Source organism: Rousettus aegyptiacus, unplaced genomic scaffold (genome assembly GCF_014176215.1).
Source record: "Rousettus aegyptiacus isolate mRouAeg1 unplaced genomic scaffold, mRouAeg1.p scaffold_m13_p_1, whole genome shotgun sequence".
NCBI lineage: Eukaryota > Metazoa > Chordata > Mammalia > Chiroptera > Pteropodidae > Rousettus > Rousettus aegyptiacus.
The window spans coordinates 93572116-93595763 of NW_023416284.1; the positions used below are offsets into that span (position 1 = coordinate 93572116).

Consider the following 23648-nt stretch of genomic DNA (forward strand, 5'->3'; position numbering starts at 1 on the left):
CTCTCTGGCCCAGCCATTCAGTTTCTAAGAATTTATCCTAAAGAGTGAATGAGACAAGTGTATGAAAACTTGTGTACAAGTATTCATCATACCACAGTGCCTTCGTCAGAGTTCACAAATCTTTGGCATTTTGCACATGACTGTAACCTGAGGGGGAAATCACACCACAAATATTTTGGGGAAAAGGCTATCGGATGTAGGAAATAACAATTTTCTTAGAATTTTCCAAAATGTACTTTGTTAGTCCCACTCCACTCCCAATTTAAAGCAGAAGCAAAGCCATAAACCTGACAAAGCAGCATGATCAAGTTACAGTTTCACTGCATACTGAAGTTAAAGAGGCACACACGTTGACCCATCCTTTTGACTCGGAAGCCTGAGTCAGACCAACTTTGGCAACAAACGAACACAAGTCTTCTGGAAACATGTAGGTCATTAAATTATTTATTGTATTGCATTTACAAAGAAAACAGACAATGCACCCAGTAGAAAGAATAAAAATGTATTCAGGGTTTTATTTTTAACTGACAGCAAATAGAAATCCTTTAGTGAGATCATGGCAATCTGACAGTATTATGATTAAGTTCAGTAAAGGTACATGGGGTACTTGGAAGATCAAATTCTACAGCTGCCTCTTTCTACAGCTTCTAATTCATCTGGCTCCTTAAACGAAAGGGGAAAAAGCCCTTATTTGGTGCGGGAAACATTTCCAAAATGAAATTATAGGTTCTCTCTTACTGAAATTTCATGTCAATTGTTAAAATGGGGCCTTCTTTTGTGTTTTTTGGTTATTTCACCTTAATATCATCACCAGAATTCCTGTAATTCCACAATTGTGATTTTTACAGTGTAGAAAAGAATTCAGTTCTAGTCTGCTATTGCTTTAGATATATGTTATCGCTGAAAACCCAAAGTGGATTAGAATTGCTGAAGGATTTTCCCTGCCGTTGTTTGATACAATCTATTCTCTTTATTCTTGATAGGTGCATAGACAGCCTCACTTAAAATTCTTTCTACAGGAACATGTCTGATTTCAGGACTACCCAATCAAGGATCCGATGAATGGCTGGTCATAGTTACTCAGGGTAATGTTTATGAGTTAAATGGATTGCATAATTGCACCACTTTTTCCTTTGTCATTGTTGATGGATAAATGACAATCTAGATTTCAATCTCCCGTATAGAAAGCTGGCTACCCAACAGTCTCATCGGTAGCTTTGCTAGTAGAGCCTCAAGTTGCACCTCCTTGGCTTTCTGTAAATCAGAGTCCTGTAGCCACTTCTGGAGAATGCTGTAATCCCAAAGGCCCACTTGGTCCATGCTGAAGCAGCGGTGACCTCAATCCTGCCCCTCTTTTGCTTTTCAGTATGATCCGAGGAATATGCAATGTTTAGGGCAAGTCTAGGAGAGGCCCATTCTAAAATAAGATTCACAAAGCCTTTCTCATTAAAAAAAAAGAAAGAAAGAAAAAAGCCTCAAGTACATCTCAATCATCTCAAAATCGCAGTTAAAAAAAAAACTTACATTATACAAGGAAATAGCAGCAGAGAATGGCTAATCTTCAACCAACCAACCAAAACAAAAAACAAAACAAAACAAAACAACAAACAAAACCCACCAAGCCCTCAAAATAAACAATGAAAAAAGTGCCATCCCACCCCTCCCCTTGGTTCTTTTATCCTGGGATTTCACTTAAGACCTGAAGCCTCTGAGAAAATGAGAAAGGCAAGGCCACAGAGGGAAACTTCAAGGCTAAATTTTGGGACAAGGTAAAGAAAAAGCTGTAAATAAAAGTTAAGGGACTGTTTGGAAAAGAATCAAGAACTCTAGGATATTTTCTTCTTATACGGGAAATCTGTGAAATCCAGATCACCTTTCTAGAGTCATCTTGAATTCTTTAGTTATGGGGCAATAAACTCAAGTGCAATGAGTAAAGTGCCAGCCAGGGATTAAAAACAAAACCAAACCCCCGAAACACAAACAGCCAATCATAATAACTCTGCTGTAGGGTAACAGAATACACACAGAAGAGGACTGTTTGCAGAACATCTGTGGTTCTGAAGAAATTAGTCAGTGGTTCTGTTTTTGTTTCCATCAAAAATCAAACTGAAGATTCAAGGATCTTAGAGTTATTAAAGGATGAAAAGAATATGACAGTGCTTCGAACAGTGATAAAATGGTACCCAAATTTGGTGTTTATGCAGCTCATTTAAAAAGACAGTAGCTTAAAAGTCGCAGGAGAAAATATGAACATAAACAACAGAAACAATCCAGGAAGGTGATGCAGCCTGGATACAGCAAGTTTAATGTCTCTGCTGTACAGAGAAGTAAAACCCTTCTCCCCCTTCTCACCCTTATGCTGGCAATAGGATATGCGCTAGAAAATTTGACTCTTAGAGTCAGTGAATAAAAGGATGAGCTCATATATCTTCATAGCTCTTTTAAAAAAGGCTGCTTATAATTTAAAGGATGTCCTAATGGAAAGACAAGGGTACAGGGTGAGAGGCTGTTTCACATTTTAGTCCATTAGTCTTTGGCAAAGCCCAATCAAGGCCAAATTCACCTAGGATGCCCAATGGCTGTGGGAGAATCTCCACAGGGTCAAGTAAGCAAACCCAAATGAACGTGTTGGATTGAAAAAAAACAAAAAAAACTAGAAACCCTTGAAGGAAGAGCTTCATCCTGAAAAGGGAAGAGGGAAGTGCTAGGAGAGGAGGGGTGGAGGGCCTGCGGGTACGCTCTGCTGCGGTGCTGGCTGGAGCTTAGGAGTTGAGCCAAGGGTGCCGGAGACAATCAGCAGCAGTGGCTCTCTTCTCGGGGACCAGCTCCAGCATGGGCAGTAAGAAATCCGTGAAACCAGCTGCTTCTTCCTGAGACCACTCGTACTTTTCCACCAGAACCTCAAAAAGGCCCCAGGGCTTCAGCTTTGTGATGTGTTTCAGGTCACCTACGGTAAAAACAGTACAAAAGAAACTGACAAACACTGATGAGTGACAAAATTTTTCTGTGGAAATCCAGGAACTAATCCAGGTAGTCTATAAAGAATCAGATTTTGCCATCAGAATCTAATCATCCATTCAAAAAGCACTTCTCTAATGTATTCCTTGGAAAGAACTGTCTCCATTTTTCATGAGGGTCTAAAAATTTAAGAAAAGTTGTTTGTTCCACCATTCTGGGATTTTAGTCCCAGTCGAATTGGGTAGGCCTATCAGGAACTAGGTATTCACTAAAATGAATATTAAATGCCTATGTACTCAGCATGGTTTCATATGGTAGTCAGAGACAGCTTATAACCATATACCAAGAACAATTTGCTTGTACTTTATATTTTTTGGCTTGATAGTCTAGTCTAGTAGATGTTACTTCAAAATTGGCAGTAATTTAAAAATAGAAAGCTAAAACCATGTCAAAGATGTATAAAAGCAACAAAACTAAAAGAATAAATTCCATATAGCTTTCAGATACAGCTGTATTACCTCTGAACTATTCTGGAATGTCAATCTATTTTTTGCTTGTTTGATGTATAATTTTTTTTTGTATAATTTTTTAAAAAGACAGTCAATTATCAGTGGCTTATTAAGTAAGTGCCATAAAAATTCTTCTTATACAACACTTATCTGATGTTTCTTCTGTGGGGAGTGAATATCTATTTAATTGCCTACTTGGTGCACTCATGACTTTGCACTCAAGAAGGAACTCTCATGGAGCACTTCACCACTTTCCTGCCCAAGGAGGAACATTAAAACAGGTTTCTGAGTATGCATGCTATCGGTGTTGGGAAAAATGATTTTTCTCAGAATTAATGTACCAGATGTGAAGAAAAAAGGAACCCTGCCAAAAAGGAGGAAAAAAGCCAGACAGTTTCTAATCCCTTCTACATCGGGTTTTCACATTTCAACCTTTAAATTTTATTTGCAATACACAATATGTATTTAAATATGCCAACATATATCATCAAGTCAAAAATCTGAGGTGAGTTTTATCTTTGTTTCCTTTATGAATAAGTGGTAACATAAACTTATGAAACTACAGAGTATAAAGCTAATTCATATGACGATGTTAGGTGTCGATAGGCTATAAGATGAGTGGCATTTAGTACTGCCCTTAAGCTTAAAAAAAACTACTTGCTCTTTGATAGAGGCAGTTCTTAGGCCAAATGCTAGCAAAAATTTGCCCATTTTTCAGAAGTGCTGTATAGTAGTAATCAATCAACTTTGTGCCAGTCACTATACGCATACTAATTATTCCAATTTAGAAATCAGCAAACTGAGGCTACATAACTAGTAGAGAGGCTAGGATTTGAGCCCAGAGGATCTGGCTTCCGTTTCTGATCCTGACCACACTATTTCACCCCTCTGCTAAGTAACCTCAGCATTCAAAGTAGGAACATCCTTCTGTAGGTGCCAGGAACATGTACGCAGCTGTACTCACCTCTTAATTTTTAAACATTTTTGTTCCTTTAATGTCTGGGAACAAACACATCTATTTTACCTTTTTTGGTGAAAAATTCCTTGGAATATTTTCCTGCCACAATGAGCTTGCGAGGCACCTTTCCCAGAAGTTCTATGATCAGTGCAATGTGATCTGTATGTTTCAAACATTTCAAAAAGGGGAAAAAAAGACATACATAATAGGAGTAACAAATCCAGTTCTAGACATTAGCAGAAAGAGTAGCATGCACACCTCTTTGTCAAACATTTCAGGCTTGTTTTCTATCCTAAATGGGAAGAAGAGGACTCTATCCATCTAATGGAGAATCCAGAAAACCATAAAAATCAGGGGCCCACTATAGTGGGACCTGAGTGATAAGTACAAACAATCTTGGTGTGAATGCTCTGCTTCCTGAAGTTGTATCCTTGGGGCCTAGATGAAAACTCATGTTAACAATACTACCTCTGCGATTGAAGAAGTCCTGTGAGTATTTCCCACTGAGGGCAAAGCGTCTTGGAATTCTGCCTATCAGCTCTATAATATGCGCAATGTGGTCTAAAATAGAAGGGTAAGAAGAACAGGATCAAGGATAAGCTATAAAAGAGGTTTTTCTATGAATAGCTTTTTCAAAGACTAGCTGTTTAAAAGTAACTACAAATAAAACCAAGGATACTTAAGGGGAGACTGGGAAAACCAAGAATTATTTCAGGTGGTTGTCACGTGACAGTAGTTGGCAGATCCCATTCTGGAGTTCGGAGGCTTATCTACACCTTTATTTCTATTTTGTCTATATACCTAAGTTCAGGTGGGTTTTTTAGGTAAGGTATCAATATTCTTTAGACATTCCAGAACTGTTATTTATTTAAATACTGCTCTGGGCTTCAATCAGTAAAATATTACTTTATTTAAAAATACTCATGATGATTAAAGCACTAACATGACTATTTGAGTATTCAAACTCACCCTGTGAAACAGGCCAAAGATTAATATGCCATTTTAAAGATGAAAAAATGGAATCTTAGAGAGAATGACCTACTTGAAACTATAGAGCTAAAAAGAGGTAGAATAAGAATGAAAACCCACAACTTATGTCTAGTCAAGAACTGCATTTTTTAAAAATAAATTACACCTTTAAGTTAAACTTAGCATAAACATTTTCAAGCATACCTATTTGATTATTTGCAAGCCACTGAAATATCTCAAGTCATGCAGTGCCTTTGTAACTGTCACAGTATGAACACGGACAGTGAACGCTGACAGAGAGGTGTGCAGGCTGTCACCAAGAAGTGAGCTTGAGACCAGCCAGTATCCACACTTACAGGCAGCAATACTACCTTTTTCACTCTGCAGGCGACAGAAACTAAGAATGTGAAGAGGGTTTGAAAGTGATGGCTCCTAGCCACAAGAGCTTTATAAGTGAGTTTAGTCCTACAGTTACAGAAATCATTAATGTCAAAAGGAATCACTTAAAACCTCCAATAATGTATCATCTAGGGGAATAACATGCTAGAGACAGCCATATATCTGGGAATTTGTGAAGGTTTCAGATCATATCTGCATGTAAAGGACTCACTGGTGTCATTTTAAAGGGGTTTTATATTCACAAATTTACTATAACCTTTGGGCAGTTTTGACTGAATTTATGGCTTGGTAACAAATACTTGGCTGCCAACAAACTTCTGCTGATTTTAGGCATTTAAACAAATGTCTTTGTATAAGTTAATTGTGAGGCAACAGTTTAGCTTATTGTAAACTTCCAAGTGTAATGTGTAATATTGGTTCTTTTAATATTTTTCCTATATCAAGGAATTATTTTCCCCTTGAAATTGTTATTTTACATTTAATTCCAACAACCTATTCTGGCTTATCAATTAATTACAGTATTGATATATTTGGTAGGCAAAATTATCAAGTATTATTTCAAGAGTTAGGGCTGTGGAACATCAACAATAATAGAGGACACAGTACTTAGGCCCCTGTCCTACCATACTTGTAACAAGTTGCCATTCACTAGTCAGGGGATAAAGGTTTGCTTTTTCTTGCTCTTATGGGCCAAACTGTATTTTGAGGTTTCATCTAAGGACTGTTAGTACTGACTGGTACAGGAAGGAATAAACTAGGATCTAAATATCTAGAGTAGATGGCTCCCCCTTGTCATATACATTTCAGTTTTCAGGTTTGGTAGCATAAGATCCTATACAATATAATTCTAGACACTATATGTGTTCCATACCACAATATATTTATAGCGAGTCTAGGGAAGTAAAGGGAAAAAAATTAATTACCTTCCCAAACAGATATAGTAGGGTATTTCTAAAATAAAATATGTATCTATAACCCCAAACTTGTAACACAGAAAAAAGTAAGAGAAAATAGGGGAAAATAACGTGTTTATGCACAGGTAGCATACAGAATATTCTTACACGAAGTTTATGTACAGAAAACATGTCCAAAATGTACCAATTAAAATAGGCATTTGGCTATGGGAGTTAACACAGAATTTTCCAAACAGTGTGTGTTAGGAATATCAGCAGACCCTACTAACACTGCTATGAATATAACCCAGGAGACCAGTTTGAGAAATAGAGAGCATTCTTGTTTCTAGAGCACAAAACCTGATTTGCCAAAGTACTGAGGACATATTTTAGTAAAGAACATATTTTCTGTATTGGGAGGGTATATTGCTACTGCTTTCAAAGTAATCTTTATTACTCCTGAAAACAAAAGCTGCCTAAACTGTGTAATAAAGAAGGCAAAACATTTCTTTAATAGCTTTTTTCATTCATATTATTATTTCATCTAGTTATGTAGATGCTATCACAACAGAAAAAATCCCCCCACACGTTCAGTCATGTTTTCACAGCCTGTCAGACAAAGCAGCTGTCAGCTTGGGCTTTTCCCACTGGCTACCACAAAATGTAAATCAATAAATTTTGTTTCAAAATGGAATTCTGAATGTGTGATTTAAAAAGAAAAAACATGGCTTTAATTTTCAGAAATGGGAAAAAAGAATGCCAATTGTAAAATTTATATAGACAAATAGGATGCAGTTTCTGCATTCAAGTAGTGTGTCTGTATTAAAATTACTGACTTCCAAATAAAGCTGGAGGCATAACTGAGCAAGAAGTTGATGAAAAGACAGATTCAGACTCGGTAAAGAATGAAGTATTAATTTATAAAGATAGGAAGATAACAAGCTGTTTTAGAAGAATACAAATTTTAGTTTAATCAATTGTAGACTTTTTTCTAATCCTTATATAGAGTTCCTTAATAATATATTATAAAATATCTAGAATATCTAATACCTACTATAAAACATCTTTTATTTCTATCTTTTTTGGGGATTTATATATACTCAGCACAATAAAAAGACTAAAGCTCTTCAAAAAAAGACTAAAGCCACATGTAAAAAGCATAACTACCATGCACAGACATTCTCATTAAGGAGACTCACCTTCATCTCGAGTGTACTCTTCCCCCGAATGAGGTTCAAATAAATAGTCACCTGTGGCTAGTTCAAAGGCCTAAGAAAAAGAGGACAGCATATAAAAGCATTAAAAGAAAAAAAAAGAAAAAGAATAAAGACAAAAGAGAATAGAAAAAAAAAAGAGGCCTTTGGGAAGCTTACTATTTGGCTCCATATTATATAATTTTTCTTCTTGGAAAAACCTGCAGATGATTATTAAAAAAATACCTAAGATTATTCCTAAAGATCTTTTCTTCCACATTGTATCTTAATAAAATGGAAGAGGAAAACTGTAAAAACTCAAGTTAATATCAACATGTGGCTTATTCCACGCCCCCCACCTCAAATCCGTAACTCATTTCTCTTGAGTTTTAATTTCTGTTCCGAGAGGGGCATATGTGTATATTTAGGTGATTATAAGTTATTAAATTTTCATAAGAAGAGGTCTTATTTTCTTACGTTATGATTTCATATGGCTAGAAATTGAGATTTTGTACCCAAAACTTAAACCAAATTCAGACATTTCTCTACCTACGAATCTTTATTCTTTGGCAAAAGCCCATTTTAGAATTTTGCTTTGGAAAGCACTCCCTAAACTAAACTATCCTGGATAGAGAGTTCCCATTTCCTAGTCCTACAGAAAATGAGAAAAAGATTAAATGTAAATGGAGTCAGGAGCCACTCACATTCTATATGACCATCAGGTTAGCATTCACCAAGCAGGAAAAGAAACTGCCAGTCTCAGTTCCTGCAATTTCACATGACATGACAGCCTTTCTCAAAATATATTACCCAGGACTAGAACAAGACCACAAAATCAGAAGTTTTAGGAATGCCTCAAAAATGTCAAGGATGCTATGGCTTCTTGTTAGGCATAGCTTGTTTTACATTCCAGCAGTTCATTATGAAACTGAACCACACCGGTGAGAACACTTATTCTACCCTCTAATTATCCTGAGATTTATAGTCCCAAAGCAGAACAGAAACAAAATGATTCTTATTCATCAAAATTTGTTAACATCTTCTGAATCGGTCAGTAAAGATATTGAAATTGAAGTTTTTTTTCAAAAAAGAAAATTTTCTAAAACTGAAATTTAAGAGCCCATCCTACAATCCAGGGCTCCTGATTCCCACTCCCATCCTTGACTCACACTGACCGAACAGCCTATTTTATGTCAGTCAGGATCACAGTGACAGACACAGGCAAAATCAGTTATAAAATCCAGTGTGCTGGTACATCCAGACAATAGAATTACTCAGCTAATCAAGTCATGAAAAGACATGGAAGAACTTTAAATGATTATTACAAAGGGAAAGAAACCATCCTAGAAGACTACATGCTGTATGATTCCAAGTATGTGACATTCTGGAAAAAGATAGAGATAAAAGAAAACAGTGCTAGACAGGAGTTGAGGGGAGGGAGAAATAGATCAATAGGTAGGTGAAGCAGAGAAGATTTTTAGGACAGTAAAACTCTTTAATATGATACTATAATGGTAGATATACGTCATATATTTGTCAAAATCCACAGAATGTTTGGAAATTTATAAAACATCTATTCTTTAATTCTTAAATGTTCTTCACAGAACATTCCCTTTATATACTGCCCTTCTACACTTTGTAGTCTCCATCATCAATGGACCAGGCAATCTTACAACTGTCTCTTTACGTCTCAGAAAGGGTCCCAATATTTTTATCAATTAATTGCACTGGATGCAGGATGATCCATCTCTCCACGCACTTCTGATATTCCAGGATTTATTTTTACTCTTTGAGTATGGCCAAATTTAAAGCAACATTTCTACATCTATCAGTACAATGAAAGACATTTGGGGCGGGGGGACAAATGGGGTTCAAGTTCTCGCGGTATTGTCTCATGTCAAATTAGTGCTTTCCCTCCCTTGGTCAAGAGAATTCCTGCACGTGAGCTGGTCCCAACAGGAGGCAAGGTTAATCCCTCTTTCATCTTTTTTTGCCTTAACTATGTTAAATAGCAAGTGGAATTTGTGCCCTCAAACCATTAATCCACTATTAAGAACGTCATATTAAATAAGATGTCATCTATATACTAGCTATATTTTATTGTTGGTTGTATTGTATCACTTATTTTCTCTAGCAAATCAATTCAAATGAAATTCCTCAAAATCAAAGCTTTAAAGTATAACAAAAAGTCATACTTTATTCAAAGTCCTTTCATTTTGTGTGCACAATACCAAATCTGACTTTATTTCAGACAGTCCTCCACCTTAAAAACCACTGATATGCCATAACAAAATGATTTATAAAGTCATGCCATATTAATAACATGTTAATTCTATTATCTTTGGAAGACAACGTTTTTCAGGAATGTTCAGTCAAGAAATCTATGACTAAAACAAGTAGAGGTTTCTATAGTCTGTCCTACCTTTTCAAGTGTTCTCCAGAATTGATTGTGAATACTAAATATTAACTAAAATGACAGTTTAAGATATGTACCTCACTCTTTTGAGGGTCCACAAATATTTATTAAGTACTGTTATATAAAAAAAATTTCTTTGGTCTTTGTCCTTGTATTCTGGGAGAGTGATAAAAAGTGCCTTTTGTTATTCAGTGGGCCCTGGGCCACAATTAAATTTATACTAATAAGGTGACTCATGCTGAGCCTGAGTTTTATAAGTTATTCTAGCAAATTACTAAATCTGAAAGGATAGTGGAATCCCTCAATTTGTAGACATCTGGTCAAATGTGCAGGTGGCCTGTGGAGCTAAGAGTTTGTGGCTTATGTCTGAATTGAGGGGATCCTTGTGGGAAACCATGCCTTTACCTGTGAAGTTTGTGATAACTATAGATAGTTAGCATCAGAACTACACTGTGAACACCCACTCACAATGAGCCTAGGCCTGAACCAGACATTTAGCTATACATAATAAACATGATTCCTGCCAGCACAGCACTTATGGCCTAGTGGGAGAAAAATAAGCAAATAAACACGAAATTACAAGTAAAGAAGTAGACTCCATTTCACAAAACAATATAACATGATTCAACATGGGGAATCATTTAATATCAACTAACTCTGACCACCTGAGTAAGCTGCTTGCCAGGGACAAGGCAGCAACTTATGAATCTCCTGATGACTGAATTTCACGTCTTATAAGATATCTGAGTAACTGCCGAATGGTACTGAATAAAAATCTGAAAAAAGATCAGAGCCAAAAAAGCAAGGGGTACTTGTAACCTCCTAATCAAAACTAACAATTTGGAGCAGCTGTTTTGAATCCATCTCTCCCCACCCACCTGCCCAAATCTGTAGTAAGAAACATTTGGTTCTTTCATCTAACAGAAATTTGGCAGGAATAAAATGAAATGCTGGATATTGGTAACTGGCTTTTGAATTCAGATCTCTCCAGACACAGGGTTTAGAATGTTGGTGATAAGTCACACAAAAAAATTTTTTGATTGTTAATTTGCTGGTCTATTGAAATTGACAAACAGGGCAAGGTATGTTACCACCAAATAACAAGTGAAGGTCAAGGGAGAAGAACATTACCATGCATGCCGTGCTCCAAATGTCAGCAGGGGTATTGTACCCAGATCCTATCAGAACTTCCAAGGAGCGATACTGCCTTGTTTGAATATCTTCGGTGAAATGTTTGTGCTAGTAAATGGAGAAGAAAACAGTATTTTAAAATTTATTTATTCTAAAAAGTAACAAGTCATGACTGCTTACTAATGAAGATTAAAATAATTTCTCTGAAGTTTTCTCCAAACCAAAGTTTTAGTTTAGCTAATTTCTTAAATATTCTTTTGATGCTATTAGCTCCAAACAGCACACTTTGCTTTACAGTCTACTCCAAATTAGTTTTGCAAACATATGAATTTTAACTTAATATAAATATACAGATTAGAGAATAACAATTTTTTTAGGAGGTAGGTTTCAAGTTTCAAGAACCTGATAAGCAGCATTTATAAAGAATTCATAACATCTGCATCATAGCAAAGTGAGACACACCCTCTGACTACTTCAATCTACAACTAACTAGTGGAACATCTATAACTCAACAGATTCCTCTGATCGACACACTAGGAAGCCTGAGAGATCCACACATCTGTATATCTGAAGGTGAGTGGATGGGAATGCAAGAAATGGTGGAACTGGGGGAACAGCAGGGAAGATGCCTGGGACCTGGTCTAGAGGTGGCAGCTAAGCTCGAAGCCCCAGTGAACATGGTAGCAGTAAAGGAGAAGGGAAAGGCTCGTGACTCTGGTTTCCATCCTTCAGCAAAGAAAAAGGCAAGCAGCAGCACAGGCACGAGCACCTCTGGCTCCTTTCCCTGGCTGTGGTGGTGCCTGAGACTCAAGATGACTCAGGACACACTGGGGCATCTGCCATTCTGGTGACTCCAGTGAAATCCGGGACTATACTAACATTGGAAGCAGCATGGCACCAGTGTCCCTAGAGGCAAAAGCAGGGAGGATGAGAGCACCTGTGACACCCCTGGCAGAAGATGTGCAAAGTGGAAAGTGCTGACTCTCAAATATAGCCCGTCAGCTCTGGGAAGAGAAAACAAAACCTTGTACTAAAGTGCCACCTACTGGAAAACAACAAAAGGCCTCTAATTACCAACTTGTTGAATTGTTAGAATTAAACCAAACTGTACCTAAATAAGAAAAGTGTTCAGAAGAACAACCCATCAAGCACCATGGATAATCATGATATCACAAAAATAAAATGGCAATTCGCCAGAAACCACACTCAATGTCCTGGAAGATTGTGATCTACATGATTGAGAATGGAAAACAGCTGTCTTGAAGAAACTGAAGATACCAGAAAACTCAGAAGTGTAGTTCAATGAACTCAGGAATAAAATAATGACCAGAAGGTATGCTTTACGAAAGATACTGAAACTCTGAAAAATAACCAAACAAAAAAATTCTGGAACTAAAATCTCAATAAATTAGATAAAGAATGAATTAAAAAGCACTGGAAACAGAACAGACCAGAAGGAAGAGAGAATGAACAAGCTTGAAGATAGAAATCTAGAAATGAATCAGGTGGAAGAGCAGAGAGAACTAAGATTTAAAAAACCCACAAAACTGTGAGAACTATCCAGCTTCATCATAAAGGATAACAAGAATAAAATTGACAGAAGGAGAAGAGAGAGAGAAGGAAACAGAGAACCTAGTTAAAGAAATAATAGATGAGAACTTCCCAAACCTGGAGGAGCCGAGCATACAAGAAACTAATAGAAAACCTAATTATCTCAATGCAAACAAACAAGCAAACAAACAAACAAAAAACCCCAAAACCTCCAACCCCCCCTCCAAAAACAAACAAACAAACAAACAAACAAAAATACCCTTCTCTAAGACATTATATGAAAACTGTCAAAAGTGAATGATAAAGAAAGAATGCGAAAGGCAGCCAAGGAAAAAACCCAGTAATTTACAAAGAGCCCTTATGAGGCTACCATCAAATTTCTCAGCAGAAACTCAACAGGCTAAGAGAGAGTAGAATGACATAGTCAAAATATTAAAGGTAAATAAAGGCTTTCCCAGACAAAGAAAAGTTGAGGCAGTTCACCACAAGACCTGCCTGGCAAGAAATGTTGAAAGGAGCTCTCCTTCCGGAAACAAAATGGCAAAAGTATACAAAACATTGAGTAAGATGATAAACAGAATCAGAAAATTGCAACTGTATTGCAGAATACAGGGTTAAGCACTTAATTATAACATAAAGGTTAAAGGGGAAAAAGTATTAAAAATAACTATAGTTACTTCAATTTTAAAATGAATACTCACATAAAAAAGAATAATTTGTGACAACAAAAACAAAAGGAGAGGAGAAAAAGGACAAAACTTACATAGACAAATGAAGATAAGATAGTATCAGAAGAAAACGGACTAATTTATCTATGAGACATTTTTTATAAACCACATGGTAACCACAAAATAAAAATCTAGAGCAGAAATCCAAAACATAAAAAGAAGGAATGGAGAAAATCATATAAAACCACCAAACTAAAATAGCATACAGAAAAACAAAAGGAAAAGAAACAATGGAAATACAGAGCAATCAGAATGTAAAAAATAAAATGGCAATAGTTAAGTTTTCATGTATCAATAATCGCCCTAACTGTAAATGGACTGAACTCACCAATCAAAAGGTACAGAATAGCTGGATGCATTAAAAAAGACTCATCTCTATTCTGCCTTCAGGAGACTCACCTCAACACCAAAGAGAAACAAGGGCTCAAAGCAAAGGGGTAAAAGATGATACTCTCAACAAATTGTATCCAAAAGCAAGTGAGTGTAGCTATACTTATATCAGACAAAATAGACCTCAAGCCAAAAAAAGGTAACAAAAGACAAAAATAGGTATTACATAACGATAATTTGTATGGAACCATAAAAGACCCTGAATAGCCAAAGCAACCCTAAGAAAAAAGAACAAAGCTGGAGGTATCACGTTCCTGATGTCAAAGTATATTACAAAGGTGTAGTAATCAAAACAGTATAGTATTGGCAGAAAAGAAGACACATAGACTAATTAAATAGAATTGAGAGCCCAGAGATAAACCCACACATATATGGACAACTAATTTATAACAAAGGAGCCAAGAATATACAATGGAGAAGTCTCTTCAATAAATGTTGTTGGGAAAGCCACATGCAGAAGAATGAAACTAGATCATTCTCTTACGCCATACATAAAAATTAACTAAAAATGGATTGAAGACTTGAATGTAAGACATGAAACCATAAAATATACATAGAAAAACACACAGCACTAAGCTCCTGAACATCAGTCTTAGGTATGTTTTTGTGGATTTGACCTCAATGGCAAAGGAAACAAAAACAAAAATGAGACTGCATCAAACTAAAAAACTTCCGTTCAGCAAAGAAAACCATCAACAAAACAAAAATGTAATCAAACAGAAGATATTTGTACCCCTATGTTTACTGTAGCATTATTTACAATACCCAAGATATGGAAAAAACCTAAGTGTCCACTGATTGATAAATGGATAAAGATGTGGTCACACACACACACACACACACACATACACGCGCACACCTAGAATACTACTCAGCCATCAAAAGATGAAATATTGCCATCTATGACAACATAAATAAGCTTTTAGGGTATTATGCTAAGTAGAATGAGACGAAAGGACAACAATCATGATTTCATTTATATGTGGAATGTAAAACAAACAAAAACAAACAAACAAGCAAAACAAAAAAACGCATAAATATAAACAATAGATTGGTGGGTACCAGAAAAGGTGGGTTGAGGGAGGATGTAAAGGGTAAAGAGGGCCAAATGTATGGCGTTCAGTGGAAACTAGACTTTAGATGGTAAATGTGCTATAGTGTATACAGACTGAGAATTATGTTGTTCACCTGAAACTTATATAATGTTGTAAGCCAATGCTACCTCAATTAAAAAAAAAAAAGAACTCTTGCTCCCATTCTCCTTTGTCTCCCTCACTCTTCCTCCAAAAACAAACAAACAAATAAACAACAACAACAACAACAAAAAACAAGTATTAATCTTGGGGAAATAGAGACTATGTTAAATAATACCACAAGGATACAACAAACAAAATGAGTGGAATTTCTTTAACACATAAATTGTATGGGGGGGAAAAAGGGAAAACCTCTATAGTAAAAGCAATTTAAGAGACACGGTACCCAATTTGGCATTCATAGATTTTATTTGAACCTATTTCAAACAAAACTGAAAGAATGTTTATGTGATAACAAAACTGAATGAATATTTGATATCAGTGAACTGTTAACTTTTGGTGTAACAATGGTGTCACGGCTACTTAATAGAATCATCTTTTAGAAAGCCATATTTACAAATGAAAATAAAATGCCTGGGATATACTTCAAAATAATCTGGTGTGGGTGGCAGGGTGGGGATATAGGTAAAAATAGACAAGCAGTGAACTGATAAGTGCTAGGCAACACTAGTAGAATGGCACAGAAGTTTGTTATTCTTTCTAGTTTTGCATAGGTTTAATGTTTTCCATAATGAAAAATAAATATAGAAAAAGAAGCACAGAATGGGTCATACACAGGAAACAAAATTTGGATAATACCAAAACATGTATAAGAAAGTGTGGAAGAGGATTCTCTAATCTTACTGAAATTCAAAAACAAGAAAGTGGCATTTGTAAAGAGAGGAAATTAAGTAGAGAAAGCTTCAGGTAGAAAACCAGTCCTGACCAGAGTTTCGCAGGGTCCAAATTAGACAAAGTTTGACCAAAAAAGAAAAAAGTACTCCAGGTGGAGGCAACATCACAAATAAAGGCACGGAAATTTGCTAAAGCCAAATAAAGCAGAATGCTACGCTAGAGTTTAGATTTTATCTGGCAGATAAGAGAGCATCACTGCATGTTAGTAAATAGGAAAGTGTGCTATAAGAAGCCTGATATGACATCTGAGAACATCATTCCAGTAATCCTCTGGATGGTGGCCCGATTTAGGTTATTAATGAAAATCCGAACAATGGTTGTGGAAATAGGAGAGGAAAGAGTTAAAAACAAGGACATACACAGAAAGAAAAAGCAGAATTTAAAAATTCAATGGCTAGGTGTGGGAGACAGTAGAAAGAGCCAAAAGCAACTCTGTGGCCGAGGCCTGTAGGGCTGGCTGTCTCTTGACAAAAATGAAGATGAAGAGACTTAGAGAGGGAAATGGTTTTACTGGAAAATAATGGGTTCAGATACTGAGTTCAAAGTGGAAATGTACTACAGGTAATACATTCAGAAAAATGGACATGTTGTTCAAGGGAGTCATCTTTATTCATTGTGCCTCACTATTGCCTTTCGAAGATGCTAAATGAGGTCAAGAATTAGCTGAAGTACATAAGGTTGATTGGATACATACACATGTATCTACTCACTCCTGAAACTCCACTTTAATAAAGAATCCAGTATTATTTTTTAAAGCATATGCTAACAAAGAGAATGGCAAAAAGTCAGAGCAATAAAATTTAGACATTGGAAAGCAGAGAGATCACTGGTAAATGTCTTAGTGAACCCAAGAAAGCTGAATAAGACACTCGTGAAAGCTGAGAAACAATGCGATGTATACGACAGCACTCCTCTCACCAAGGCTCAGGATCTGGTGTTATCAGGTATCACTCGAAGTAGGGGTGAGGGTGGGATTGAACGCAATAATACTGCTTTAAAGCATCTTTTAAAGAAACAGAGCTCCAGAACACAGGGCATGATGCGATCTCACAGCTTCTTCCCTGGCCCACAGAGCACTTCGAGGTTTACTTTGGAGGGGGTAAAACAGAGTATCTGGAGGATGTTCCACACAGCTAAACAGAGTACTATTCTAAAAACAGAGAAATCCAGTGACTGTATGCACGTGCACGCTGAACCCCCGGTTTTCTTGCTTAACTCCCAAAACACTAGTAGCCATGCATTTACTCTCTGTGTAGGAGATGCAAGGAAGACTGTAAGTCTTCTGTGGGAAATATGACCAGTCCAAGAGGAAACATCCACAGATCCTGGCATCTGAGTATGAACTAAAAAGACCGATACAGGCACAGAGCTTCCAACTAGCTTTTTAGCACTCCATTCACATGGTTATACAGTCCTTTGTTAGTGATCCTAAATAGAAAAAAGACAATAGACATCATATAGGAAAAAGAAAATGTCAATAATGGAGAAAATAATATCATCTGAGAGATAATCAGAGAACCAAAAAACTCTTGGAAAGTAAATATATAATAGGAGAAATAAGAACAAATAGAGCTTATGAGAACAAGTTGAGAAATCTTTCAGAAAATAAAACAGAAAGAAAATGATAGAAAAAAAAGGAAAGGTAAGAAAAGGAAGAGTACCTGCATAAGTCTAATATTTGAATAGTGAAATTTCAGAGCTAGAGAACAGAGACCAAGGAGATTTAAACAAACAAACAAAGCCAAAACCAAAGAACCAGAATTTCAATATTGAGTCATAAGCATAATGATGAAAATAGACCTAATGAGACATACTGCCATGAAATGATGATCCTACAGACTTCCATGGGGGAAAAATCTTTATACAAAAGATCAAGAATCAGAATGGCATTGGTCTTTAGCAGCAAGATGGGAAAGCTAGAAGACAATAGAGCAATGACGAATGTTCTTGAGGAAAATGATTCTAAATCTAAAACTTTACACCCAGCCAACTGACTGTGAAAGCAGAATAAAAGTGTTACCAGACACTTAGGGTTCCCCGCTGTCTGCCCAATCACACACACCCTTTCTACTGCAAGCTGTATGTACCTCAAAAAACAAAACAAAACAAAACAAAACAAAAACCAAAACACAAACACAAAAAGAACCCAAGAAGATCAGAGAGACAGAAAATGGGATGTCAATAGAGAGTAAACAATAATGTCCAAGATGATAGTGAAAGGATATCCCAAATGGCAGAAATGCAGCAGGCCTACCGGGTAACTGAAGTGATGAACAGATGGGAAGATTCCAGCTTCCAGGATAGAGCTCTTTAGTTTGAAAAAGTAGTTGAAAGAATATCCAAGGTATCTGTATGTATTAAAGTAGGTTTTTATACCACTAGGTGAAAGTGGGGGGTTGAATTAAGCGATAAGCGTACAAAGGTGACTAAACAAATGAAACATAATGTTATGCAAAAGGCATCATTACACAGATATGTTCAGTTCAGCTGAGGATAGCATTAGAGTCCTAATAATGTAAACACAGAATGATTGCATAGCCAAAAATCATATTAAATTGGGAAGACTGGGGATAGGGGCAGTTATACTTTTCAGGAGGAAGAAATAATACCTAAAATTGAAAAAAAGAATTGAGAACAATATATCCAAGTTATTTCTCAGCACATGAAGGTAAACACTGTTATGTGGGGAGTGAAAAATTGGCAAAGGGGGTGGGGGTTAGATTTTTGAATCGAAATCTACATAACTGTCTCTAAACTATATACATGTATAACTGATAAGCAAAAGTATACTTATTTTTATAAGTCGAGCTTTTTGAAAATTACATATGTGAATGAAAAAAGGGCTCTCTAATAAATCTGAGAAGTCCAGTGACCCAAAGTAACCTCACAGGGTGTTCTGATCATAAATTCCTAACTGGGCAGGTCACGGTGGGTAGTCACACCACAGGCATATAATTTCTTTAGTAAAAACTTTATTTTCGCCTTACGCAAGCCCTGTCCATTGTTTCTGTGCATCTATTACCACATCTTTGAAAATGCCTCTTTTTCAGTCCCCCTGAAGCGTAACCACATTCAAGAGAACATACAATCTTCTTAACTATCCTGTAATCCAATTCCTACCTTGCTTTCTTTTACCTTCATGTAACCTTCCTTATGTTCCCTCCTTAATTTCCAATGTAGAAAATAAACTGCAAAAGTGTCATTCTGTGGAGCATTTGATATCTTGCTCCCTGGCAATGTCACTCTGGCTCAAATAAGCTCTTATAAAAATTCACTACAGGTCTGGATGTATCTTTTGTCAACACATAAAACTGTATTACTGAATGCCAGATGCCACTGTGCTGAAGAGACCAACATGTGAGTTTGACCAGGATTCAGCAGAGCCAAGACACCCACGTCTAGTTCACCACTGTGTTCTAGTGCTCAGGTCAGACTATGTGCCAATTACATTGTTGAATGAGTGAATGGATGAAAAAAACGTAAAGTCATTTTGGTGTAGAGACATGTTAAAAATACATGCATGTAATGGTTGAAGATAAAAGTGCTATAGTAAAGGTGACAGGAAAGGTTGTACCAAAAGTGTGCCCGGTGGGTCAGGAAAGCATGTTACGAACACAAAGGCATGGAAACTTAAAATATGGTGTGGGCAGAAAACTTACAAACATTTGATGTTTGCACCACTTCTCTACAAATTCATTTACTTAAATATTTATTATCTCCTATGTATCACGCACTGTTCTAAATATCATAGACATAGCAGTGAATAACTATAAAAAGCTCTGTTGTGATAAACATATGTTCTAGGGAGAGGAATATTAAACAAACCATCATTTAGTATCAGATTGTGATAGCGCTGGGGAGAAAAAAATTTGAGGGAGGACAAGAAGAGAGAAAACACATGAATAAATATAATGTAGGTGTTATATGGGTTTCAAGAGTGGTGGTTTGCTAATTATGTTAGGTGTTCAGAGGACAATCACCCTGATAAGATGACATCTTCAAACAGGACTTGAAATAAGGGACTGAGGTAAACACATTTTATTAGGAGGAAAATTCCAGGCAGTAGGAACAGTAAGTATTTTTTGTTTGGTAGTGTGTTGGGACATGGTAAGGCCTTTAACATTTACTATGAGGGAAGCCACCACAAGGATTTGAGAGTATCTGATATGATTTGTATTTAAAAGGATCACACTGATAGCTCTGTTGACAACAGTCGGTAGGGGACAAGGGTAGGTGGTTGAATGGAGAGGGAAAGAGGCTATTGCAGTCATCCAGGTGAAAATAGACAATGGTGTAGTGAAGTAATTCTGGACTAGACAATGGTGTAGTGAAGTAATTCTAATTGCTTCAAAAGCTTTTCAATCTTGCTATCAACCAGTGCTAAGATCTGATTTCATTTTTCCTAAAAGGTATAATAATATTCTAGAATCAATACTGGAAGTATGTTCCTTCTAGGGTATAAACCATTAGGTACAGAAAGTAGTCATATGGAAGAGGGAATTTGAAGTGTTAACATAAGCCATATAAGCCCAGTTTTTGTCCCAAGCATCTCCAATATTCCTGTTTACAAAGCATATGTTTCTTTGAGCAATGTCATTTAGATATATATTATATTGTACATTTAAAAAGATGTCCATTTAAAATAATGCAACAGCCCCCATATTAACTAGGTAAACAACAGTATTAATGACACTACAGATCAAAAACTCCTTTAAAAAAAGCTCCCAACTTTTGATTTAGCAATTTCATGTCTAGAACATGTTTCTAGGGATGACTTAGATTCATGAGCAAAGATGCTCATTGCAAAGAGCTGTCAAAAATGTGTAAAGATTATAATGTACTAGGGAATACTAAATAACCAACTGAATTTGATAAAAATTTTGGTGGACTAAGAAAAGTGTCCAAAATATATTAAGTAAACTAAAAGATTATAACTAATAAGTCAGGTGCCAATTTTGGGGAAAAAAAAATTGGGGGGAACACAGGCATTAAGAATATGAAAATGGATGAAGATATAGATAAAACTAGCTGGGAATTGACATTGAATCTGGGTGACAGGTACGTGGAGTAGAAAGGATTGCTTCATGATCTCATTCTCTCTACTTTTGTAAATATATTCGAACTTTTCCATAACAAAAGATTAAAAGACCAAGTGAAAAATATTCATCAAAATGTTAACTGGCAATCTAGGTTTTTAAAAAAATTAACTAACATTTTTTTAATGGTGATATTGGTTAACGGAATCCAATCTAGGTTTAGAACTGAAGATGTTTTTTTCTTTTAGTACAACTAAGTCCAAATTCTCATCAACTCCTAGTCAAAACAAAGTACTAAGACAAGTTTAACTTACCACCCAACAGGCATTTCCAAGATCAGCAATCTTCACTTGGAGCTTTTCTGCATTTTTTGGCTCAAGGGGATTAACAAGAAAATTTCCAGCAGTAGACTTTCCTATAGACAATAGGCAGTCATCAATAAAATTGTTCAACAAACACAGAAATACCCAAAGGTTAATAAAATGCTCTTGAGGTAATGCACCCAGGCCCCCAACTGGCAACCCACGACAACTTTTCTAAGGTAAAAAGAACACAGCAGCACCTTAGGTTTCCAGAATTAAAACCTCTGCCATCATAGCAACAAGTGAAATGCTGTGTACCCAGTATACAACCAATAAAATCCAGAGTTAGTTACAGATTTACACATCGAAGGTAACTAGGACATCTGCTGTAAAGCTATATTTATTTAAAAACAGTACTTTTTGTCTAGAAATTCATATATATGTTATGCAGGGAAGGAGTACTGGGGAAGTATGTGTGCAGAGGTACCTTTGTTGTCCAGTGGTCCATTATGTTCTTGGTCTTGCTCATCCTCACAGGGTATCTCTGCCCGAATGCTTTCTTGAAGTTGACTGATGTCCTGTTCATTGAATGACTGGGCTACATTTGACGAAGACTGGCACATCATAGTATCTGACATATCAGAGGTTATAGGTGTACAAGAGTCTGTTTCTTGAGATGCGCTGCTGTCTCCATTTTGGGAGCTTAGGAAACTAGTTTCCTGCTTCAAATTTTGGACATCACAGTCATTAGCATTATGTAGATCCTCTTTAAGCCTCAATGTTTCTTTATTACTGTTCTCAGTATAATTAACGATTTCAATTACTCCATTGCAATTAATTTCTGCTTCACCACCCTCTACACCACGTTCCATAAGTGTTTGATCCCGGTCAACGGTACGTGACTCTTCTAAGGAACAAACAGACAAAAAGGATGTATGTGTATGTGTATGAATGAAAAAAAACCAGAAAAATTTCTCAAGATTAAAACATTTTCTAGAATTTATAGACTGTTTGCATAAAAACACGACTGAACATACAAAACCTATTTATGGAAGGACAAAGCTCTTCCTTTACCCAATTGCTAAACGAAGGCTATGTTGCATTTCTTGAGAAAAGTTAGAAATTACATTTGAATATCACCTGCCTAATATTTATGAAAAGTTCTGTATTCTTACTGGATAAGGACACCCCCAGAGATGTGTTGTGTGTATGAAACCACTATATTATAAAACAATGAAAATGTTAAAGTTTGCTATAAAGTAATTTTTGTGATGCTCTATTTATACCAAGTTTTTCTTGGGTCATTTTATTAGGTGGGTTCTCTTTCAAGGGTCTTTCAACAGGACTCTCTGATTCTTCTTGCTTGTTTGGTCTTTTTTGCCCAGGGCCCGACTCTTTCTCCATTTCCTCAATTTCCTGCATTCGCTTCTCTAGTAATTCTGCCTGGCGCTTCTGCTTCTTCTTCAATTTCTTCTTCTTATTCTTTGACATTTTGTCAGCCTGGGCGGAGATTACAAACAGATAAAGCCTTCAGGTGGCTAATCCATTACCCCCTGTTGGAGATAACTGTTAACTTTAATTACTTCCTGATTAAATTTCACTCTTTCCCTAACACAGAACTTAAGTTTATTAACTTAAAAGTATATACTCTTAAGAAACCAAATAAAAATAAAATTAACAAATCTTGGACCTCTGAGCAGTTTGTGGGGCTGGTGTACTCTCAGACACATTCAAATTTACAGATGCCTTTACCAGTACAAACTTGCTGAAGATGCATGGAAATTTTTTGAAGAAAATCATAGAAATGGAGGAATATTATTTTTCTTTGGTTTTTCAAACTCTAAACAAACTGTGATCATCTATAACAGAAGAAACCCTGCCCATTGTCCATAGACCAGAATTAAATATAGAAACACCTTATACTTACTGGTTTAGGCTGGGGCGCAGTACTGACTGAAAAGAAAAAAAAACAAAGTAAGAATCCTGGTGCTCAGCAGGCAGTATAAACTAAGGCTCATAGACACCCTATCAGAGTGAAAACTCTCGTACAGTTTAAATATTGTAGAGACAACTACTTAAGCAACATTATCCTTCTTTAAAAAGATTACAAAAATTGACAACTTTAAAATAAGTTTAAATAAATTTATCTTCGGATAGCGTCAATAGATGCAAAACAAAGTCCTCATTTCTGGTTTCCGCTATTAATGCTGCTAAATCTCATTACCAG

General features: G+C 36.2%; 1 protein-coding gene across 4 annotated transcripts in view; it reads right to left on the reverse strand.

Moving 5' to 3' along the window:
• Positions 1-486: 486 nt before the first annotated feature.
• SRPK1 (SRSF protein kinase 1) overlaps positions 487-23648 on the reverse strand; it is a 60155-nt gene continuing 36993 nt past the window's right edge. For 2 of the 4 annotated variants that reach the window (XM_016120236.2, XM_016120235.2), the window contains 8 exons: positions 23349-23374; positions 22708-22921; positions 21909-22328; positions 21434-21534; positions 11427-11534; positions 7886-7955; positions 4492-4584; positions 487-2947 (listed from right to left, as the gene is read on the reverse strand). In XM_016120236.2, the coding sequence (XP_015975722.1) occupies positions 2763-2947; positions 4492-4584; positions 7886-7955; positions 11427-11534; positions 21434-21534; positions 21909-22328; positions 22708-22921; positions 23349-23374 (1217 nt within the window). In that variant the 3' untranslated portion in view covers positions 487-2762. Of the gene's footprint in view, positions 2948-4491; positions 4585-4893; positions 4987-7885; positions 7956-11426; positions 11535-21433; positions 21535-21908; positions 22329-22707; positions 22922-23348; positions 23375-23648 lie in introns of all 4 variants that reach the window. The other 2 variants (XM_036239278.1, XM_016120237.2) reach the window with 2 other exon arrangements.